The sequence below is a fragment of the Fundulus heteroclitus genome, chromosome 3 (assembly GCF_011125445.2).
Source record: "Fundulus heteroclitus isolate FHET01 chromosome 3, MU-UCD_Fhet_4.1, whole genome shotgun sequence".
Classification (NCBI taxonomy): domain Eukaryota; kingdom Metazoa; phylum Chordata; class Actinopteri; order Cyprinodontiformes; family Fundulidae; genus Fundulus; species Fundulus heteroclitus.
In genome coordinates, this window is record NC_046363.1 from 26,904,004 (window position 1) to 26,924,258 (window position 20,255).

Genomic DNA, 20,255 nt, shown 5'->3' on the forward strand with positions numbered 1-20,255 from the left:
ACTTCTTCTTCTTCTTCTTCTTCTTCTTCTTCTTCTTCTTCTTCTTCTTTAATTCAGCTCAATTATTTGTTTCTGTTACACAAGCTGAGCTCAGAGCTGGAGTTCAGCTTTTACTTTACTGAACTGTGGCATAGAAAACATTAGAGTGCATGTTAGGAAAGTTACCGCAAACACCTGCTGCACTGCTATCTTAATGAAGAGAATAAAAGCAGACTTCTGTGCATTTTCAGAAAACCTTTTTAAGTGCAGCCAATGCAGCCTTAGCTGCAGGAATGATGGATTTACTTGTAGCCTCTTGCTGTGGCTTTAATGTAAGAATGCTCACTGATTATGCAAAATATAAATGCATGTACATCTGATGGTGGTGCCACAGAAAAAAGGAAATGTCCCTTGCAAAATCGAAAATTTACTTTTTTTTTTTTTTGCAGAAACACGTTTATTTTGACAGTCTTTCCTGGATTTTTAGCACCTTTATAGTTTTTTAAATGCATTCTGATAAGAAAATAGATTTAGTTTATTTATCCAAAAGCTAAATGTTTTGCTTTGTAATCCATGTATTTAAATAAAGCAGTTTTTCCTTCCTTTATAAGATAATCTCATGAATGCACCTTCTGTATCACTTCCCAACCACCTGCAGACCTTTCCTGTCGCCTCCTCAAACAAGCAGCACTTTATTTCTCAGAGTTAACCCTAACGAAGCTAGAATATTCTCACCTAAAAGCTTCACCCATGACGCCCCGTGAACTATTTAAAAAGAGACAGAGCTTCAACAAAAACTCCCACTTCTCTATCTCCTTTTCTCCCTGACGAGAAACTACAGATTTCACCAGGGCAGCCCTAATGTGCAAGAGTCTGGAAATGTTTTCTTTGTGTCTTGTAGCATTAGTTGATCTGGGTCAACATTTTCTCTGTAATCTCGCTGTGATTACAAAGGAGGGGTACCCAGGGAAAACCGGGTGAGTCTTTTTTACCATTCAGTTCAGACTGGAAATCCTCTGACCCCTCGGGGCGGCTCGTTACCCCACTCTGCGGAGGAAACGTAGATGTCGCCTGTTTATTCAGCGCTCTGACACCTGTGACTCAGACTGGAGGAGCCCATTGTTCTCATCTGCGCTCGATTGGCACATGAATCTTGGAGAAATATTTGGGTTGTGAAGTGATAATGCAGAAAAACAGAGATCAGCCCCGTGTGAAAATAAAATTGTCCTCAGATGAAACCCAAGACGCTGCTTGTCGCTTGTTTTGATGGTCTAAACGGCGGCCCTCCCATTTAAATCCCTCCTTAAAGAGAAAAGGCAGAACATTCATAAACAGAAATTAATCTTAAAAGTCTCCAACAGACACTCTTTAGACATCTCTTGATTAAATGCGATGTGTTTGTCCTTCAAAACTAGGTCCATCTCTTCTCCTTCAGAGGATCTGAGACTTCTGTAAAGTGTAGAGAGCCGAGCAAGAAAAGGAAAAGGAGAACGAAGGCACAATCAGCAGCTGCAGGTCTGTGAGAGAATCAAAAATGTCCAGAACTGAAGAGATCAACAAGATGACAGAAAATGTCTACAAGGTAAGAACTTTGCTGCCTTTCATATTTGGATCCACTCTTATACAATAATATGTGCACTTTTCCTAATGTGGGAAGGATTTAAGGCGCTGGTTCAGGGTTTTAGCACTGAGGTTCTGTTAAAGCGCTATAAGCAGGGGATCAATTAGCTGCAGTAGATCCACTCTTGGGGTCACCATTTAGCATCAATTCAGGATAGCACCGGCATATTTTACAGAGCTTTACAGAAACTTGCCACATACGCTCTCTTAAAAACATGCTTCCAGACTTTGAAAGGTACTTTCCTGTATCTTTCATGGAACCTGTCGGTCACTTTCCCCAAAAGTAACCCCAAAGTTTTGGCAAAGTACCTGGTTAGTTCCAGCAAATAACAAAGGTTTCAGGGGAGTACTTTTTAAGTCCTAGAAAGTAAATTATTATGAAATTACCTTGTAATGCCTAACTCCAGTGGTCATTGGGTGAGAGGCGGGGGACTCCCTGGACAGGTCACCAGTCCATCACAGAGACACACAGGTTAATTGTCCTCGCTTAGGCGTGTCAGCATGTTGTTTATCCTAACAGTCATGATTTTGGACTGTGGGAGGAAGCCAGAGTACCTGGAGAGAACTCACACACGCATAGGGAACGATCTCAGGCTGGGATTTGAACCCAGGACCTTCTTGCTGCAATGCAACAGCGCTACTAACCGTGCCGCTTTGCAATCCCACATACAATCAATTAAATCAATCAATCAATCAATTTTATTGTCAACTACAATTTGCATTGCAATCAAAAATTCAGTTTCAGTACAACCGTCCATCACATACACTTAAATAAAGATGATTATTAAAAAAGTGCTGGAAAAATACTGGTTGTGACATGTAGTTGTGCCACATCAGGTCCCTGAGGCTAAATCTAATGGGAGAAGACCAAATAAACCGCTTTTATTCCAGTCCCAAACCATTTCTGAGTTTCCGTTGTTTTAAGAGGACAGAAGTCCGCTTTGGTCTCGACCATCTAACAGCTTCAGCCTCTGGGCCCAGCTTATCTGGATTCACTGAATGAAGGCACAGTGAGCTTTATATTATATTGCTGGTAAGATATTCGCTATTTAAAACCTTCTGACAAAACCTCACTTCAACAATCCTGAACTCTCCCTTTGAGCATTCAGATTTTTGTGCCGTCTGTGTGTGTGTGTGCCAACAGGGCATTTTGGACCAGTTCAACCCCAGTCTGAAGAACTTTGTGACCATGGGAAAACACTACGAGAAAGCTCTGACAGGTTGGTCCATTTCCTCAGAGGAGCCAGAATAATCTAGCTTTTATAAACTAACATGTACTCTGTTCTGCAGGAGTGACGGTGGCCGCTAAGGGCTACTTTGATGCTCTGGTGAAACTTGGAGAGCTGGCCAGTGACAGCCAGGGCTCCAAAGAGCTGGGTGAGTCTCTGCTTTCCGAGCTGGTGCAGTTTCTGACGGTTGAAGCGGTGAAGCTCAGCATGCAGGGAGTGCTGCTTGTATTTGTGAGCGTGGAGATGAAGACGAGAGTGGATGGGGAAACGCTGTGAGGGAAACAGAGGGGAAAGGGAGAGAGTAGGACCATTGTTGGGAGATTAACAACACCACATGATCTCATTGTAATGCTGAAAACGGCGGGGGAGGCAGGCAGGAGTGTCGGAGGGCGAGCTGCCAGCTACCACATACTACAGCGCCGTGTGACCGAGGGAGGGGCTTGCACTGGCCGACACTTTGTTCATCAACTGTATCGGAGCAACAACTTCTGATGCTTCCTGATTGGCCCGTTGGGTTCCTCTCTTGAGCTGCTGCCATGCGTGCAAATCACCTTGCAAAAGTGATCATATTCCCTGAACTTGTCCCCGTTTCATTGCAAACACTAATTTTGATGCTTTTTAGAGTTAAGTAGCACCTAACTATCAAGTTGAAGAAAAAAACTCAAATCTTTTATTTAAAAAAAGCTACCGGTAGACAAATAAATAAAAAGATAGATAATACAAATTGAATAATACAACATAAATAGGAAAACACATTTTCTAAAATAGTGAAAATTTAAACCAGAGATAGTATAATCAGTTATAAATTGCTGATAAATAAATTGACAATTAAACTAAAAGCGGAGCTAAATAGACTGTTTCTAGACAGGAAAGCAACAGCAATGTGGACACTTTTAAGCATTCAATTTTATTACCTACCTAAATTGTATCCGAAGGGCAAAAAATATGATGGTATGGCTCAAAGCTGTTTTAAAATGCTGCTTTTCTAACTTCCTGCAGCAGCTTATCTGTGCTACAGTGCTAACGCTGGCTTGTACACACAATCAACTAAAGATTCAGGTTTTAGCTGTTTTTTGTTTTATTTTTGCTTCTGTCCTGCTCTATAACAGTGCTAACAAAACAACAGTATCTCATCTTCAGAAATAATCTTAGCTGCTGCTTGTGTACAATTACAGTTGAGTTAGATTGAAGGATTATGCAACCATCACACAAAGGGAGAAGCTATATCCCCAATTTACCACAGTGTTGGGAACTTGTTTTTCATATTTAAGGGTTTTATAAACAAATTTATCAGATAATGCATCACTTTTGGGATTATGTTGATAACCTTTTTTTTTTTTTTTGCTGTGCCACGCTTAGGGGACACATTGTTTCAGATGGCTGAGGTGCACAGGCAGATTCAGGTGCAGCTGGAAGATGTGGTGAGACTGCCGTTTACATCCTCGTTCTGTAAAATTAAATACTGTTTTAGTGTTTAGAAACAATGTTCGATGTTTAAACTATAAGGGGAAAAATTGGTTTAATCGATAAATACGTCAAAATCTGTCACGCGCCAACATTTCTCTGGTAAAATGTTTGTGACATTTAGAAAACCTGTTAAAGTATTGCTTCACTTCTTCAACAGTTAAAGCTGTTTCACTCTGAGATGCTCACCCAGTTGGAGCAGAAGCTGGAGTTGGACATTAAATACCTCACAGTGAGTTCATGTTGTTGGTTTTCAGTGAATTAAAGCACAGACGCACAAGAAAGCAGTGCAACAAGGATGTTTGTTAAGACTTGAAAATGAATATTTAAAGATTATTGGGAGATTACTGATCAGTTACGATTGGTAACGCTAAACATTAAACACAAACTCCTCAGAACATTACACAAATATTTAGACCCCATCACAGTTTTTGTTTTGTTGTCTTACATAGTTGTTTCAAAACCTTTTAAGTATATTTTTCATAAAATTAATTAATTTTAGGTGACTTGAATTTCATCTGATCTTTTTAGGTGGCCTCAGCAACTTGATTGCGCTCCATCTGTGCTAAATTCAGTTGATTGGACGGGATTTGGAAAGGAAAACAGTTGTCTGTATCTGAAACCAGATTATGTATTTCCAGGACAACGATCAAATCCAAATTTGGGGAAGGATACAAAATGTTTGACAGTATTTACCAGTCCAAAAAAGTTCTGTGGCCTCAGGTATTTGGACAGCGAGGAAGCTTGGAGGGACAGGGACACTCACCAGATTTGACCCACTTGACCAAACTGAGCACGCTGGGAAAAAGGGCTTTAGCCAGAGAGGTACAGAGAGCCCGCTGGTCACAAAGGCAGACCCCAAGTGTTCTCTTGAGTAGATAGAAGCATCCAGAAGGTCAACCATTGCTAATATACTCCACTAATTAGGCCTTTGTAGTAGAGGGGACTAACGGAAGTTCCTCATTACTTAAAGAAGCACGGCAGCACACTTGACTTTAGCCAAGAAAACACCTTGGAGATTTTCACAGGGCTGCATAGTGGTGCATTTGGTAGCACTGTCCCCTTGTAGCAAGCAAGTCCTGTGTTTCAAACCTTTCCTCATGGAGTGTGGATGTTCTGCCTGTATATATGTAGGTCCTCTCCAGGTACTCCAGCTTCCTCCCACCGTCCAAAAACAACACTGTTAGGTTAATTGGTCCCTCTAAATTATCCCTGGGTATGATTGTGTACGCGAATGGTTGTTAGTCCATTGTGTCTCTGTGTGTTGCCCTGTGATGGACTGGCTTACTGTGCAGGGTGAACCCTGTCTCTCACCCAATGACTGCATCAGTGGGTATTCATGGATGGATGGATGAAAGTTTTCAGAGAAAGAGAAACAGAAATCTCTGATTACTCCAAAACTGGACCCTTTGGCCTGAGATCCAAGCCTCATGCCTGGATACAAACAGGCACTACTCGTCACCTGGCTAACATCATCTTCACTGCTTCACAGTAGAGATGATGTTGGGCGGTGGCACCATCATGCTGTGGGGACTAGTTTGCATAGAGAATAAAATGACAGCAATCAAATATCGGAAAATAGGAAAATACCTAAAAACAGGCCTGTAAAGCTTGTAGAGACACGCCCAAAATCATTTTAGACTGTGACTGTTGCCAAAGTTGCTTCACGCAACATGTGAAAATACTTATAAAACAACAGTGTATTAACAAACTAATGGTAAAGAAATGTACATCTTTTTAAAAAAGAAAAAAAGAAAAAGAAAATGTTGCCTTGTCATTGTGAAGTAATAGATATTTAGAAAAAAAATCTAGTTTCAAATAGAAAATCTCTAAAGCTCACTGTTAGCACTGCAGACAGTGTGTCAGGTTCAAACACCTAAAACATTCATTAACAACACAAGAAGGAGAGACAACAATGAGATTGATTTTCAAATAATCTTGCAAGGAGATCGAACGGAGATGCTTAATACAGATGTCCAAATCCGATCTGAAGCAAATCCGTCGCCCCCTCTCTATTTATTAGGAAAGGGAATCCCTGGTTCCATTTTGAATCTAAGGGGTAGGGATAAGCAAAATAACTGTGACCTTCCAGATAAAAACAAGCAGTTCACACAGTGCAGCACTCCAGATGGCTGAAAAGAGTTCATAAAAACACTTATCATAGTCACAACATATTTCTCTGCTTAAAACCTTAAAACTTCTTAGTAGTAAAGAGTAAATATATACGATAAACGAAGTGAAAATAGTAAATAACATAAAATATGTAGACATAGTAATAATAATTCTATCACAGTGGCAGGGCTCACCAAATCACCTTAATAATAATTTACTGTACAAGAAACCCAAACATACTGTTCAGACTAGTTACACACAAACATGTCATCCAGTAAACTCAATAGGTCTGTGGTGAGGGCCTTGGCTCATTTAGCGCTAAAATGCCCTAAAACATACAGTATAAGCTCAAAAAGGAAAGTATTCTCTCCTCTACTGTTTTTAATGACTCCTCACCGTATTCATGTGAGATTACAGAAAGAAAACAGAAAAAAGGGAGTGCACAAAGGATTCTGCTGATTGTCATAATGTACAGACAGGCTTGCATTGTTTACTTTAAATATTAATTTAATCAAAGACTGTGACTGACTCTTGTTTTGGTTTTTGCTTTCAGGCCACTCTGAAGAAATATCAGAGCGAGCGCAGGTCTCAGTCGGAGTCGATCGAGCGCTGCCAGTCGCAGCTGAAGAAACTCCGCAGGAAGAGCCAGGGCAGCCGCCACCCAAACAAATATGGGGACAGAGAGATGCAGGTAAAGTGACGTTAAAAGGACTGAAACGCTGCCAAATAAAGTTTGTTAGGGAGAGAGCGACCTCGTTCACTTCACCAATCCTAAAGATTTCTCTGGATTGGCAAAAGATTACGCTGCAGATTTAGGTGAGCGTTTGTGTGAAATGGGCCAGAATACGATTAAAGAACAATCTGACTCAGCTGATTTTACAGGAAACAACTACAAACCAGTTTTCTTTTTTTCCTGACATGTTTTTGAGATGAACATTATTGGTATTAAAGTTATACTGGGGAATAAAACTAAAATAAATACAAATTGACTAAAACACCTATTTTAACATTTATGTAAATAGATACTATTTTAAGTGAGGAATATTAGGACAGCCGTCCCACACACACATTCACACTTAAATTCACCAAAACTACCCAGGTTTATCGCATCAGGTACACAGGACAAGAACATTATGGCTCAGCACCTTCAAGTAGGTTTGCTTCATTTAAACCTCAGATGTTTAGTTCCCTCCTGACTGCTGTGGCGAGGAGGAACACCAAGATGAGACGGAAAGAGCTGCCTGCTAACTTCAGAAATAAGCAGAGGGGTCAGAAGTATTCACATTTAAAGTAGAAGTAAAGACACTAGAGTTTAAAAATATTTCTGTAGAAGTGGAAGTATCAACTCAAACCCTTTACTCAAGTAAAAGTATAAAAGTACCAGCTTTAAAACAACTTTTAAAGTAAAAGTCATTTAAGTAGAAGAAAAAAAAGACATATTTCTAAAGGCCATTATTACTATGATCGTATAGTATGATGTTAAGATTGAACAAAATTGGGATTGGCTGTTTCACTCACATACGTATATGTCAATTGAAAATGAACCATTTAGTATAATGCAAATATATTTAGTATAATGCATCAACATGGGTTTCATGGAGCAGAAAATCTGATGTCTGGTTGACTATGAGTATCGGTGCAAAAAGTCAAACTTCAGAGACATCAATAACCTTTTACTTGTTATTATTGGAATATAAATGAACATCTAAGCGTAGCTACAGGAATTGATTAGGGCAGAAGATTACCTTTTATAACAATTACCTTTGTATGGTTGTCTGGATACAGTAGGCAGTGTTGTCAAAATGAATGATTAATCGAAGCGGTTAATAAAAAAAATTAAAATAGGGAAAATAAATAATCATAACAATGCAATGTTCTTTTAAGTTTTCTTCTTCTTAAGTTTTTTTGGGGCGTTTGGCAAACAACTTTGTGCACTTCTGCCTCTAGCCACAAACAAAATCACTTTGTACGGGTAGTGCTGTTTATCTGAATATTTTTATTTTGTTTTTTATTGACAAGCCAGAACAAAATCAAGCTGAAACTAAATAGAAGTAACAAGACAATTTTCAAAATGTAAGGAGCAGAAAGTACTGATAGTTGCATGAAAATGAAAGGAGTAGGAGTAAAAAGGGGGTTAAATAAGCGAAATGTCTACTTAAGTAAGGTAATTAAGTATTTGTATGAAACAAGACCATAGGAGCTTCTGCTGAGAGATATAAAAATATCTCTGAAGAAGGAAGAAAAGAGGTCCAGCATTCAGCTGTTCAGAAAACAGGCTGCAAGTGGAGGACATTCAAAACAGCTGCCAACACACCCGGGTCTGGACCTTTAAGCATGTTTGGGAACGTCTTCCTGCAGCAGGACCTGCTCACCATGAGATACACCGTGAATTATATTGTGTATTTGTAGGTGCTTCAGGACAATGGCCGTCTGAATTCAGGCGTTTTTTGCCAGCCTTGTGAGGAGTGGAGCAAATCTTTCTCTCATCATTGCCGGAGGCTGGCAGATGGCTACAAGAAGCGTCACGCTGAAGTTATTTCAACCAAAGGGGGTGACTCTAACAAATAGGCGGGCAGAGTTTCCTAATGTTTTCGTCAGTGTGAACATACATATTTGTTGATACCTTTTAATTAAATGCATAAAAATTTAGCTTTTTGTTGTTTCAGTGTCATTAAATAACTTTATTTTCATGAACAAAACAAGCAAAAAGGATGTGAAGGCTTGTTTTGAAAGCACTTAAAGTTGAATGGGGTGAACAATGAAGAGATAAATAAAAATATCAATTTACCTAGCCTTTTTTTTAATTATAATTAACATTAAAGATCACTTTTGTTGTTTCAAATACATGCATATTCTGAGGCGTGAAGTAAAATTATGAGGCTTTTCCTTCAGTTTGTGGAGCTGATGAGTCGGCGACAAGGCGAGCTGGACACGCTGGTGGCCACAGGATACAAGTCTGCACTCACAGAGGAGAGGAGAAGATACTGCTTCCTGGTGGACAGACAGTGCTGCGTCACCAAGCTGCTCATAAACTACCACTCCAAGGTGACCTGCTCACATTTACTTACTGTTATGCCATTCTTTCCTTGTCATCCGAATGAGAGATTAATGATTAATTCGATGCTAACAGGCATGCATCTGCACGTAAACCCTTCATCTTTCTGCAAAATTTACAAGGTAGACTTGGTTTTGTGAAGCAATTCACGGCTGAAAACAGTTCGTCTCATTCTTAAGTAACTTTAGTCTAAATCAAGTAATAGTTTAGAAAGACATGTATTCTCTAATGGTGACATCAGGGAGCACAGGTGGAAACTGAAAGCTCGGGGATCTGCTTCAGGATGTTGTGTTTTCTGTCGTGATCCAGGTGAGAGAGCTCCTGTCGCAGAAACTGTCGTCCTGGCAGCTGTCGTGCTCTCAGCCCACGAAGCTCCCGGAGCGGGCCCTCAATCTGCTGCGTCACACAGCGCCGCAAAACCCCGGGGCTGCTGGGATAGCCGAGGTCCTCCGTCACACCAAGCTGGGCACTGCTCAGCCAGAGCAGGTCAGATTTAGTTTAGCCTAATTCCTGGTTTGCCACGGCAGACATACCTACTTAAATAAATGTTTGACACCGACTGCTTACAAAGCCTCGTCAAAAGCCTTTGGTTCTTTCTCATTGAAGATGTCTTTTTATCTGTGATCTGTTCATATGGAAATAACTTCTTGAACTGCTCATAAGTTCCCGCTAAATTGCTGAATGGTTAAAAGTTCAAATCCAGTCGCTCAATAACGATATCCAAGAAAGAGCAGTTCTGGAGAGAAGTTTATAAACTCTGTTCAACCATTTCCCTCTTTCAATGATTGTAACTTGTTTTTCATCCACTGGGAAACAATGATGAAACAAAAAATACATTTTGAAAACAAGAAGTAGGCCCAAAATGTAGAATTTCTTAATGCTTTTTAAGCTGAGATCAATGCTTTTGAAACAAAATCCCAAAAGGCTTATGTCAGCCTACTTTATCCACGCTAACCTCAGCTTTAATTTGCTTTTGCGATAGTTTTCCTCCTGGAAAACCTCATTTGGTTCCATGATTCAATTTCAAGGTAAAGTTGAAAAGTTTGAAAGGCAACTTCCTCCTTTATTTTTCACCTGCTTTGTGCATTTGCATCAGTAGCTCTGGCAGGGTAACAGTCCCACAGCATGTTGCATCCAACTCTGTGCTGAACAGTGGATCCATTTGGTTTGACCGTTCGCCTTGACTCCTCCAATCATACTTCTGGTCATTTTGACCAAATAACCTAACCTCTATCTTATCAGACCATGGATGTTTTTTCTCCAGAAGGTGTTAAGTTGTTCACATGGGCAGTTGCAGATTTCAGTCAAGCTTAAATGTTTTACGTTTTGGAGCAGGCGCGCCATGCGCACTGATTCTGGTGTGTCAGCAGTTTTGTGGTCAGACTGAGCGTTGGTGGTTCCTGGATTCTTCCTGAACGTTACGACCAAGTTTCTTTAATCTTTGCATGTAAGCTTTGGCTGGGGGGGTTGAAACGTGGAATCAACGGGATGTTCCAACAGGAGAAGGATCCCAAAAATGCATCTGCACAAACCCTGATCTCACCTTTTTAAAAAAAAAAAAAAAAAAGTATGGAATATACTCTAAAGCTGGGTCCTTTTGAGCAAATCCACCCAGTTTAAATTAACTCTGCCATAATGGGTGGTCAAATATACAGCCATGTGCCAGAAGCATGGTGCAAATTGCTCAGGTATATTTAAACAAACATTAATGGAGATTTATCTGTATATCAGACAATTGTGCACATTGTGTGTAGTTTTCAATCAGTGTTGTTGGATTTTCAGAGGCTTTCTGTCCAAGAGGTCCCTCCTATGCTGAATGGAGACTCAAGTCGCTCCCAGCCACAGCAGCGATCGATCCCTTCATCCTCCTCCTCCCACAGTGACACCGGTCCTCCTCAGGGCTCCCCTCACACTTTCCGCGCCTCCTCCTCCTCCGCCGGTGGAGTTGCTGGAGGCTCGACTCGTGGAGCTTCTCCTCAGCACACCACCACGCCCCTCAGCGCCTCGCCCAGTCCCCTCCCTGATGGCAGCCCGGCAACGTCCAACTCCAACACCTCCACCCAGCAGGGCTCCCTCCTCCTGGCCACGAACACGTCCAACCTCTCCCCGTGCCTCATCCCTTCCACCGTGATGTCCCTCAGTCAGATCTCGCAGAACAGCGTCTCTTCGCAGGGCGTGACCCTCCCTATCCTTCACAGTGCTCCCCACAGCCCTCCGCTGTCCCACAGCGCTCCTCTCTCCAGGGCTCTGACCCCGGTGCAGCTGCTGCACCCGCAGGTCGGACCGGGAGGAAGCCACACTCTGTCTCCATCGCACAATCCCTGGCTGCTTAGGTCGGGGGACGTGTCTGCTACCGCAACTCTGCCCCTGCCCAGGAGGCCTGCCAGTGAAATGAGGCTGGGAGGCTTTCAGGGTAAGATCCTGTTATGATTCTCTGCATAAACCTTGTTTCCACCGCCCCAGTTTTGGCACGCTCTACTCCGCTTCGCCCGCTTTCCGAGCATTTCAACAACAGGTTTTTTTCAGGGCCAGCCCGGGTTTCTCCGGCCCTGCTCAAGAGCAGGGTCAGACCGAGCGGAGTCGAATGACGTGCTGCTTTTCAGTGGTTGGCCAAGGGGGAGAAGAAACGAGAAGGTTTTCTCTGAGGAAGTCCTGAAAACTGAAGAGCGATGACATTAATATTAAGGACCACCACGAATGGAGTGGGTCAGACCAAGATATAATGTTACAATTTAGAAACTATGAACCACGTCTGAAGGAAAGAAAAGAAAGAAAAGGAAAAAAGGCGCTTCAGCTTTCTATACGCTGACGCACTTTATCAGATCCACCAATTTACCGAGCTTTCTCTCGTTTTATACTCACTGATATCTAATAAGTTTTGTCTCTGAAGAGCGTCTGGTTGAAGAATGTGTTCTTGGCTGACGAGCCGTCCACCGTGTGTGGGAGAATGCAGAGCCGCTGTCTGAGACGAAAGATCTCGCAGCACGAATGTGCAAAATCCAAAGTATAAAAAACAATTTCACTGCGGTTAAAAAATGTTTGCGCTATTTGCGACTATAAGAAAATCAAGAAAAATAACATCATTGATGGACAATGTCTCTCACCCCACGCATGGAGCTGTTGCAGAGCTGAAGAGCTCTTTCAGTGTTAGGCTGTGGCATCCTAGATGCTCAAAGGAGCGCTTACGCAGGTTGTTATTCCAAGCTGCTGGTAACCTTTATCATCTAAAGCAGGGGTCTGCAACCTGGGGCTCCAGAGCCGCATGTGGATCTTTATACCTTCAGCTTTGGCTCTTAAAAACTTAGACCAAAATTGCGGGGGGGGGGGGGGGGGGGGAATTGGTCAATGTTTCTAAATGTAAAGGTAATTTAAAATTGCTAGCTTTAGGATGCATTTAGTTCTGCAATGTGTGCATTACATTTCCAGAAAGAAAGAAACTAATGGTGTATTGAATATTTTACTATAGATAAATGAAGTATCTTTTTGGCAATAGGTTGCAAACAACTTGCTTCTTCATTTTCTGATGCCATTTGCTATAAAAATCAAATGTCCAATTGAGGAAAATGCATCAAACCTAAATATAAACATATTGGTGGTTTAAATAATCAAACTTGATCTTTCATTTAAAAAAATTAAACAAATTTCCTATAGTATACTATAAAAACAAGCTCTTGTTTCAAAGAGTTGTAGCTTTTGTGACTCTATACACATGTTGTTTTGCTGGACTGAGGGCAAAAATGTCTCTGCGGGTTTGTAAAGGTTGCAGACCCCTGATCTAAAGCCACCCCCAGGAGGCGGTTCCCTCTTCCAGGCATTTCTAGGCAGTCGAAACACAAACCGTGCTGAATAAAACCGAATGGGGTAGAGCTGAGCTGGCCGGGCCAAATCAAGTAAGGTCGGTGGAAATAGGACTTTGTACCTGTGATACTTTTTTGGTTGGTTTTGTTGTTCTTTCTGTATCTCTTTCTGCAGTTGTAGAAGCAGACTCCGAGAACGTTATCTTGAACTCTCTTTTTCCTCTGCTCTGTTTTTATCACCTTTTCTCCCTTTTAACATGCTGCCTCATCTTTCTTCTTCCTTTCTTCCTCTTTTACCTTTCTGTTTCTATTTCCATTAAACCTGAAATAATCCTAAAAATAATAACCAATAAAGTTTTTTGCTTCAGTATCAAGCGGAGCACTATAGCCATAGCAGTAATGCTCCACTTGTGAAAGTAAATCTGTTGGGTTCTCTTTGGCACTAAGGAAGCTACTCTTAGTGCTACACCTCCAGACAGGACACGTTAAAACAAAAAATACCTTGTTTCTCATTGCTTTACCTTGTTTTTTAATCACAGGCTCCAGTCTCCCTAGAGTGCTTCCACTATCTGGGGTGACCCATGTTGAAGCCCTGTTCGCACACACACCTGGAGCGTCGGAAGGTGCTGGTGGAAATTTAGGAGGCGGGGCTTGCTTACTTCACTTCCTACCCGGGGACAAGATCACCCTGCTCATCTCGGAGCCCAGAGACGGGTGGCACTACGGTCAAAACGAACGCACCGGACGGTATGAAGTGCTGCTGTTTAACAAAAGGAACCGTGTACAACCATGCAGTTCTGATCTGACAAGTCAAAGCATTTAAGAAAGATTATTAAATGTAATCCAGAGTGCTTAGAGTCAGTAGAATAGAGTCATGTTTCACATGTTTTTGTGGCACCCTTTGGACTTGGCCTCCCTAAGCAATAAGCCATATTGCTCATATGTTCGTTAGAAAAACCTCCTATGCTGTTTGGTTTGTCTGGCTGCCTAAAATATTCCATTTTTTTTTTTTCAGGAAAGGTTGGTTCCCTTTCTCCTACACCCAACCACAACACAGCAGAACGGATCGCCTTGAAGGGTACGCCGGAATTTCCTCGCTCCTGTTCACTTGTTTCTATTTTCAGTTTAGCAGCAATATTTTGTAGTTTGTAGATATGTGTTTGGTTCAAAACTATTATTAGTCCTCTTGATGTCAAACCTCTTCCTTACATGATATCTAAGCATCTTTCACACAGAGGCGCAGAAAACCAGGACGTAACAGATTTAGGTTCAGTTTATCTTCTTGTCGTCTTCTGCCCAAACCAATCTTACCAATTTCCAAAAAAGCAGAAAGTTTGTTCATGACTTCACTCAAAGTCAACATTTCTTCAGTTTTATTCAGATGTTTGTCTTTCTTTTCTCTCCATTTGACCTTCCTCTGCAGATCTCTCCTTTTATCTAAGGCTAACAGCACCAGCACCGGACAGCTTGACAAACTAGTGTCTGCAGGTCTCCCCGCCCTCACCCCTGAGTCTGAGGAGGAGCGCTCCCTTCCTCCTCAGAGGGTCAGCACCTTCCGCCCGCGGCCCTACAGCATGGCCGACAGCAACAAGGTGAGACACTTTTAAACTTGTGGAAGTGTCCTCATAGAGTCATGCCTTAATGAGATTCATGTTGTAGACGACTGACTGCTTTCCTCTGGTTTGCAGATCACGTCAGATTTAACGGCTTCCCCACCATCGCCCACCAGGTAATTTTTTAAGCAACTTACAGGAGATACGAGAAAACCTCATAAGAAAAGAACACAAAATGCTTGGACTTTGTGAATTACTGTTAATTTGGTGAGGAAAAATAACTTCATAAAGTGAAAGCATACAAGGTAGTCAGTTCTTTGCAGTCCTTTCTCCTTAGTTATAGCTCCAAGGCTATTGGGGTATATCTCTACCAGCTTGCACATCTTGTGACATGTTTCTTTTTGCATGTTTTTAGAGCAAACTAGCTAAAGCTCAATCAGATTTCATGGATAATCTGTGAACGCTGTTTATTTGCTGCAGATTCTCCAATTTAGGTCTATACTTTGCACTGCAAAAACGGAACTAGAAATAAGTAAAATGTTCTTAAAATCAGTGTATTTATCCTTAATTTAAGCAGGTAAATAATCTGATTTGCCAATGGAATAAGATTTTTGCACTTAAAATAGGAACAATCATCTCCATCATCTTATTTCAAGTGCAAGATGTCTAATTATCTTATTTTAGGGATCAAAATACTCATTCCATTGGCAGATAATCGTATTTACCTGCTCAAATCAGGGAAAAATACATTAACTTCAAGAACATTTTACTTATTTTTAGATCCATTTTTGCAGTGTGACTGGGCTGTTCTAACACAATAATTATTCTATTACAGCTCTGGCTATATGTTTGGGGTTGTTGTTGCATCCTTGGAACAAGCTGTCAGAAGGAACATCTTTCTTTATTAATTTAAAATGTGACTATCAGGAATGCTCATGGTCCTGAACCCAGGAATACATATTATCCCCTTTTCTGGTGACAGCATCCTCTCCTCTTTCTTCTTGTACTTCTTTCTCCTTTTTTAAAAAAAAGAAAGGAGTGGTACAACATTTCCCTCTCTTTGTCTAAAGTGAGTAGGGGTTGTAACAAACATTTTAACTTTTGTTAATTGAAAAGCACATAATAAAATAAAAAGAACATATTTAAGTGGGCTCCATATGGCCCATATGAAAACCCAGCCCCAGCTGTGTGTTTGTGTGAGGGTATATACCTCTATCTATCTATCTATCTATCTATCTATCTATCTATCTATCTATCTATCTATCTATCTATCTATCTATCTATCTATCTATCTATCTATCTATCTATCTATCTATATATATATATCTATCTATATATATATATATATATATAATATATATATATATATATATATATATATATATATATATATATATGAGACCCAAGACCAAAACATACATTGTGAGAGGGCAAGATTGGCCAATACTGATTCTACTCAAGATAAAACTAGTCAAGATAAAACTTTCCATATTCCTTTCAGAACGCCTGTAACCCTGCAGTTAGTTTTCTATGAGTTCCCTCCATCAAATGCACTGTCTGAGTGTACCACCTCACATTAGCTAACTGGATGTTCATTGCTTCCTTGTCGCAGGCCTAATCCATTTGCCCACATCCGATTGAGAAAAACCGTCACCAACGATCGCTCGGCTCCCATTATCGAGTGAGCGCAGCAGCTTTTGGTGATCCGTAATCAGTTCAGCAATCCTCAGGTTGACTCCTGGAAACGGCACACTGTTTACAAACTGTGATTAACTTTTCTCATTTTTTTTTTTCTGAGTTGAATCGTGTAAAACATTTATTCCCAATGTTTAAAAAAAAAACCATGTATTTTAGCTCAAAGTTGTTTATGTGATTTCAATTTAACTGTAACACCTGAGATTTCAGTATGAACGAAACGTGTTTATTAAGATAAACTGTACATTTGATGGTTTCCTTGTGTTTCAGAGCATCACGCTGCATCTTATTAGGAAAAAAAAAAAAAGTGGCTAAGCTGTCCTGGTTGGCTCTGAGATGTGAAGGGTGCCTTTTGTTTGTTCTGTGTTTTCTTTTTATTGTGTGCCATATTCACAAAAGTGTTTGAATTCTGATGAATTATGGACTGGATCCTAAAGAAAACGGTTTTACACGTTTCTCACGGAAGTATTATTGGGATAAGGACAGGCTCCTTCTCTACTGCATTTTATTTTTTTTTCCCACAAAAGCTTCTATGTTTGTTGCATTTTAGTGAAGGTGGATATTTAAATGCAGTTGATGTTTTTGTTTTATTTTACAAAGCTAATTGATTAGATGAAGCACAGGACATATTTTAATGAAACTGAGACAATGAGTTGATATATTTGTTCGTTTTGATAACCATGCGTACAAAGTGACTAAATGCACAATTCCTAAAACATAATGCCAGTTAACTCTAAAATGTCTGCTGCTGTAACCATTTCTATTTGTTTTTGTTAGTGAAGGCATTCTGATTTACTTTAACTTGTTACCTTAAATCAGGATATAAAGAGCAGAATCTCTTTCAACATTCTCTTTAATCATAACAATTTGGCTCCAATACAGTATTTATAAACTCATTTGCTGTGAAGGTTAATAGGAGACGGTCTGGAATGTGATGTTAAAAAGTAAAGTGCTTTTTTTTAGTTTGGAAAGGTTAATAGTTTAAAGAATGAGGAGCTCACATGCTTAGTCTGTGGATTTTACATCTTGATTCCTTTTCAGACCTGAATCTAAAGCTCTTCCACCATCTATAGACTAGCTGATTGTTGATGCGTGTTAACGAGCCCGACTGAGCAGAATCTTAAAGAGTGATGTGAAAGCCGAGAAGGGGGACATGACTGAGCTCACTGTGGAAGTGTTTTCAATGAAAGTGAAGGAGAAAGCATACAGGAAGTTGACCTGTGTCTGAGCAAGTGTTGGTGTTAAACTAAAGACGTCTGAAGTCATATTTCAAGATGTGTGAGAATAAAAACACGCTTTGTGCAAAGTGAAATTATGTTTCTTTTCTATATTCAGTCTTTGTTATCTTGCAGCGCCTTAACGACTGTACGTAGCAATAATTAACAGCACAAAATTATTTTGTTGCAGCAAATAATGCAAGGATTGCCTCCCATTCTACTTTTAGAGACTCTAGGAACCACCAGCAGACCTGCAGCCTGAGAGCGAAGTGCTCTGTTAGGAACATACGGGGTAATCAGAGCTCTGATATATGATGGAGCTTGATTATTAAGGGCTTTATACGTTAGAAGAAGAATTTTAAATTATATTCTTGATTTAACAAGAAGCCAATGAAGGGAAGCTAAAATTGGAGAAATATGATCCCTCTTGTTGATTTTCATCAGAACTCTTGTTGCAGCATTTTGGATCAGCTGAAGACTTTGAACTGCATTTTGTGGACTTCCTGATAGCAAAGAATTACAATTGTCCAGCCTTGAAGTAACAAATGCATGGACTGGTATTCTGAATGCAGCTTCACACTGCATTCAGTCATTCACCCATTCATGAACACATTCACACGCTGACAGTGGTTCAGTACTTCATAGTAGTTCACCATTGAAGTCCCCTGCAAAACAAACCATTACTATACTGCCCACAGAATTTGTAGATTTTTTAGGACCCTATAGCTGTGTGAAAAGCTTCACGATTTAATATTTTATTGCAGATGCATACTGAAAAAATCTAAGGTACATTTATTTAGAGGGGGAAATGATAAGTTGGAAATATAATAATTTTAAATCAACCTACTAGTGAAACCATAAGTCACCCTTGCAGTCAATACTTTCCACAACCCTCTTTGACAATATGACAACATTTAGTCTGCAATAAAACCTCCCAGTGTTGGAGCATACAAAAAGAAGTTGTATTTTTGTTTTGTAAATTTACACATTCTACCTAAATTGTCCAGAGTTCTGGATCCTCTCTTATACTATCTTCTCTTGAACTAGCTCTACATGTTTTCTATCGGATTTAGGTTTGGAAACTAAGGTGACCATGAAAGAAGGTAAGTTCTGTGTTTTTTGTTCTTTTATTTAATTTTTTTGTCCATAATATCTGGAACATATTCCTGTTTAAAGACCCATTGATGACATATTTTCAGTTTACTGGTAGTTTCCACCAACCTTTTCTTGGAAATATCCCAGTTTTTAATGCCATACACTCCAATAAGGTTCCAGAGAAAGAGGACCACAGCATCACAAATCATCAACCGAACTTAACAATGGCTTTCTTTCACACCGAAGGCATCTGGAGTATTAATGCCTAAAAACTCACAATAAATTCACTCACAGTCTCACCTGACAAAAAAGCACATGGTTCTGGAGAAAGGACCTGCAGAGTTGTGCAAACTCCACACTTTTATGTTTGTGATGGACAAAAGAAGTTTTTCTCTGGCGTCATTCTCAAAGCACTGGTTGGCATGTAGCTTGGGTTTACTCTCGTGAAGAGTTGGCGACCCCAAGAGGCCACTCTTTGTTGCTATTTTTTTTTTAAATGATCATTGCTCTACATGCTAGAATTATAAATTTAGGTCTTCGTCAAGTCTTGCGTTCAATAGATAAAAGACATGAGTCTCTGTGTTATGTCCTATTTATCTTTCAGTAAAGCAGGAATTCATGGAGAGCTTGATCAACTTGAATTGGAGATCATGTTTTGTTACATGTATTTAATACAAATTTTGTTAAGGGAACAAAATAATGCTGTCACTGGGGATTTCTGAATTCAGATTTTTAATTCCCAATGAAAAAAATGGATTCAAATGGGATGTTTCTAAAATTTCCATAGAGAAAGTATCTTACTGCAATAAAGATATATTATTTGTTCTAAGGATTTATTATACATTTTATCAAAATCATCAGTAAATTTGTTAGGGTTTTTTTTTAAAGCGGAGAGATAACGACCTGTGTTAAATTTAACTGAAAATGTTTTTCTGAAGCTTGTTTTTCCACGTTTCTTTAAATATGTTGGTACAACAAGCATCCTGTTAATCATGTTCGTTTCCCCCCCTCCCCACTGCAATCCATCTGTAAAGGATAAGAACTACTTTGCAGCTTAGCCTGGACACTTTAAAATATTGTTTTTCTCTTGTGAGGCTTAGTGGGGGCGGGGCTGGGTGGAAGTGGGGGCCCAAGTTAGATTAGTGCACTTTCATTTGAAGAAAGTTGCAAAGACAAAGATGGTGATTGTTACGTTGGAGTTTAGTGCACCAAATCTATAACAAGATTTTTTTTTTAGATTAACCCTAAATTTACTATAATTATCATTATAGTAAAGGACAAAATATCAACACTCAGAAAGATGGTAATTATTTAAACCAAATATATTTTAACTTAGTTTGGTATTACATGTTGAAGACAACCTCTATCGGGTGCATAAATTCATGTGAAAACAATGACATAGTGAGAACTGAAATCTGGGCAAAAAAAAGGGACCTGAA

The 20,255-nt window shown here is 40.0% G+C and overlaps 1 protein-coding gene across 1 annotated transcript in view; it reads left to right on the top strand.

Moving 5' to 3' along the window:
• zgc:158689 (I-BAR_IMD_IRSp53 and SH3_Irsp53_BAIAP2L domain-containing protein) overlaps positions 1-17,817 on the top strand; it is an 18,280-nt gene extending 463 nt beyond the window's left edge. Inside the window, exons 2-15 of the mRNA XM_012865792.3 lie at positions 1,395-1,561; positions 2,744-2,819; positions 2,890-2,976; positions 4,188-4,249; positions 4,453-4,524; positions 6,958-7,095; positions 9,297-9,449; positions 9,769-9,945; positions 11,242-11,872; positions 13,796-14,003; positions 14,272-14,334; positions 14,680-14,848; positions 14,945-14,985; positions 16,422-17,817. Of these exons, the coding sequence (XP_012721246.2) occupies positions 1,514-1,561; positions 2,744-2,819; positions 2,890-2,976; positions 4,188-4,249; positions 4,453-4,524; positions 6,958-7,095; positions 9,297-9,449; positions 9,769-9,945; positions 11,242-11,872; positions 13,796-14,003; positions 14,272-14,334; positions 14,680-14,848; positions 14,945-14,985; positions 16,422-16,494 (1,998 nt within the window). The 5' untranslated portion in view covers positions 1,395-1,513 and the 3' untranslated portion in view covers positions 16,495-17,817. The remainder of the gene's footprint in view (positions 1-1,394; positions 1,562-2,743; positions 2,820-2,889; positions 2,977-4,187; positions 4,250-4,452; positions 4,525-6,957; positions 7,096-9,296; positions 9,450-9,768; positions 9,946-11,241; positions 11,873-13,795; positions 14,004-14,271; positions 14,335-14,679; positions 14,849-14,944; positions 14,986-16,421) is intronic.
• Positions 17,818-20,255: the final 2,438 nt, after the last annotated feature.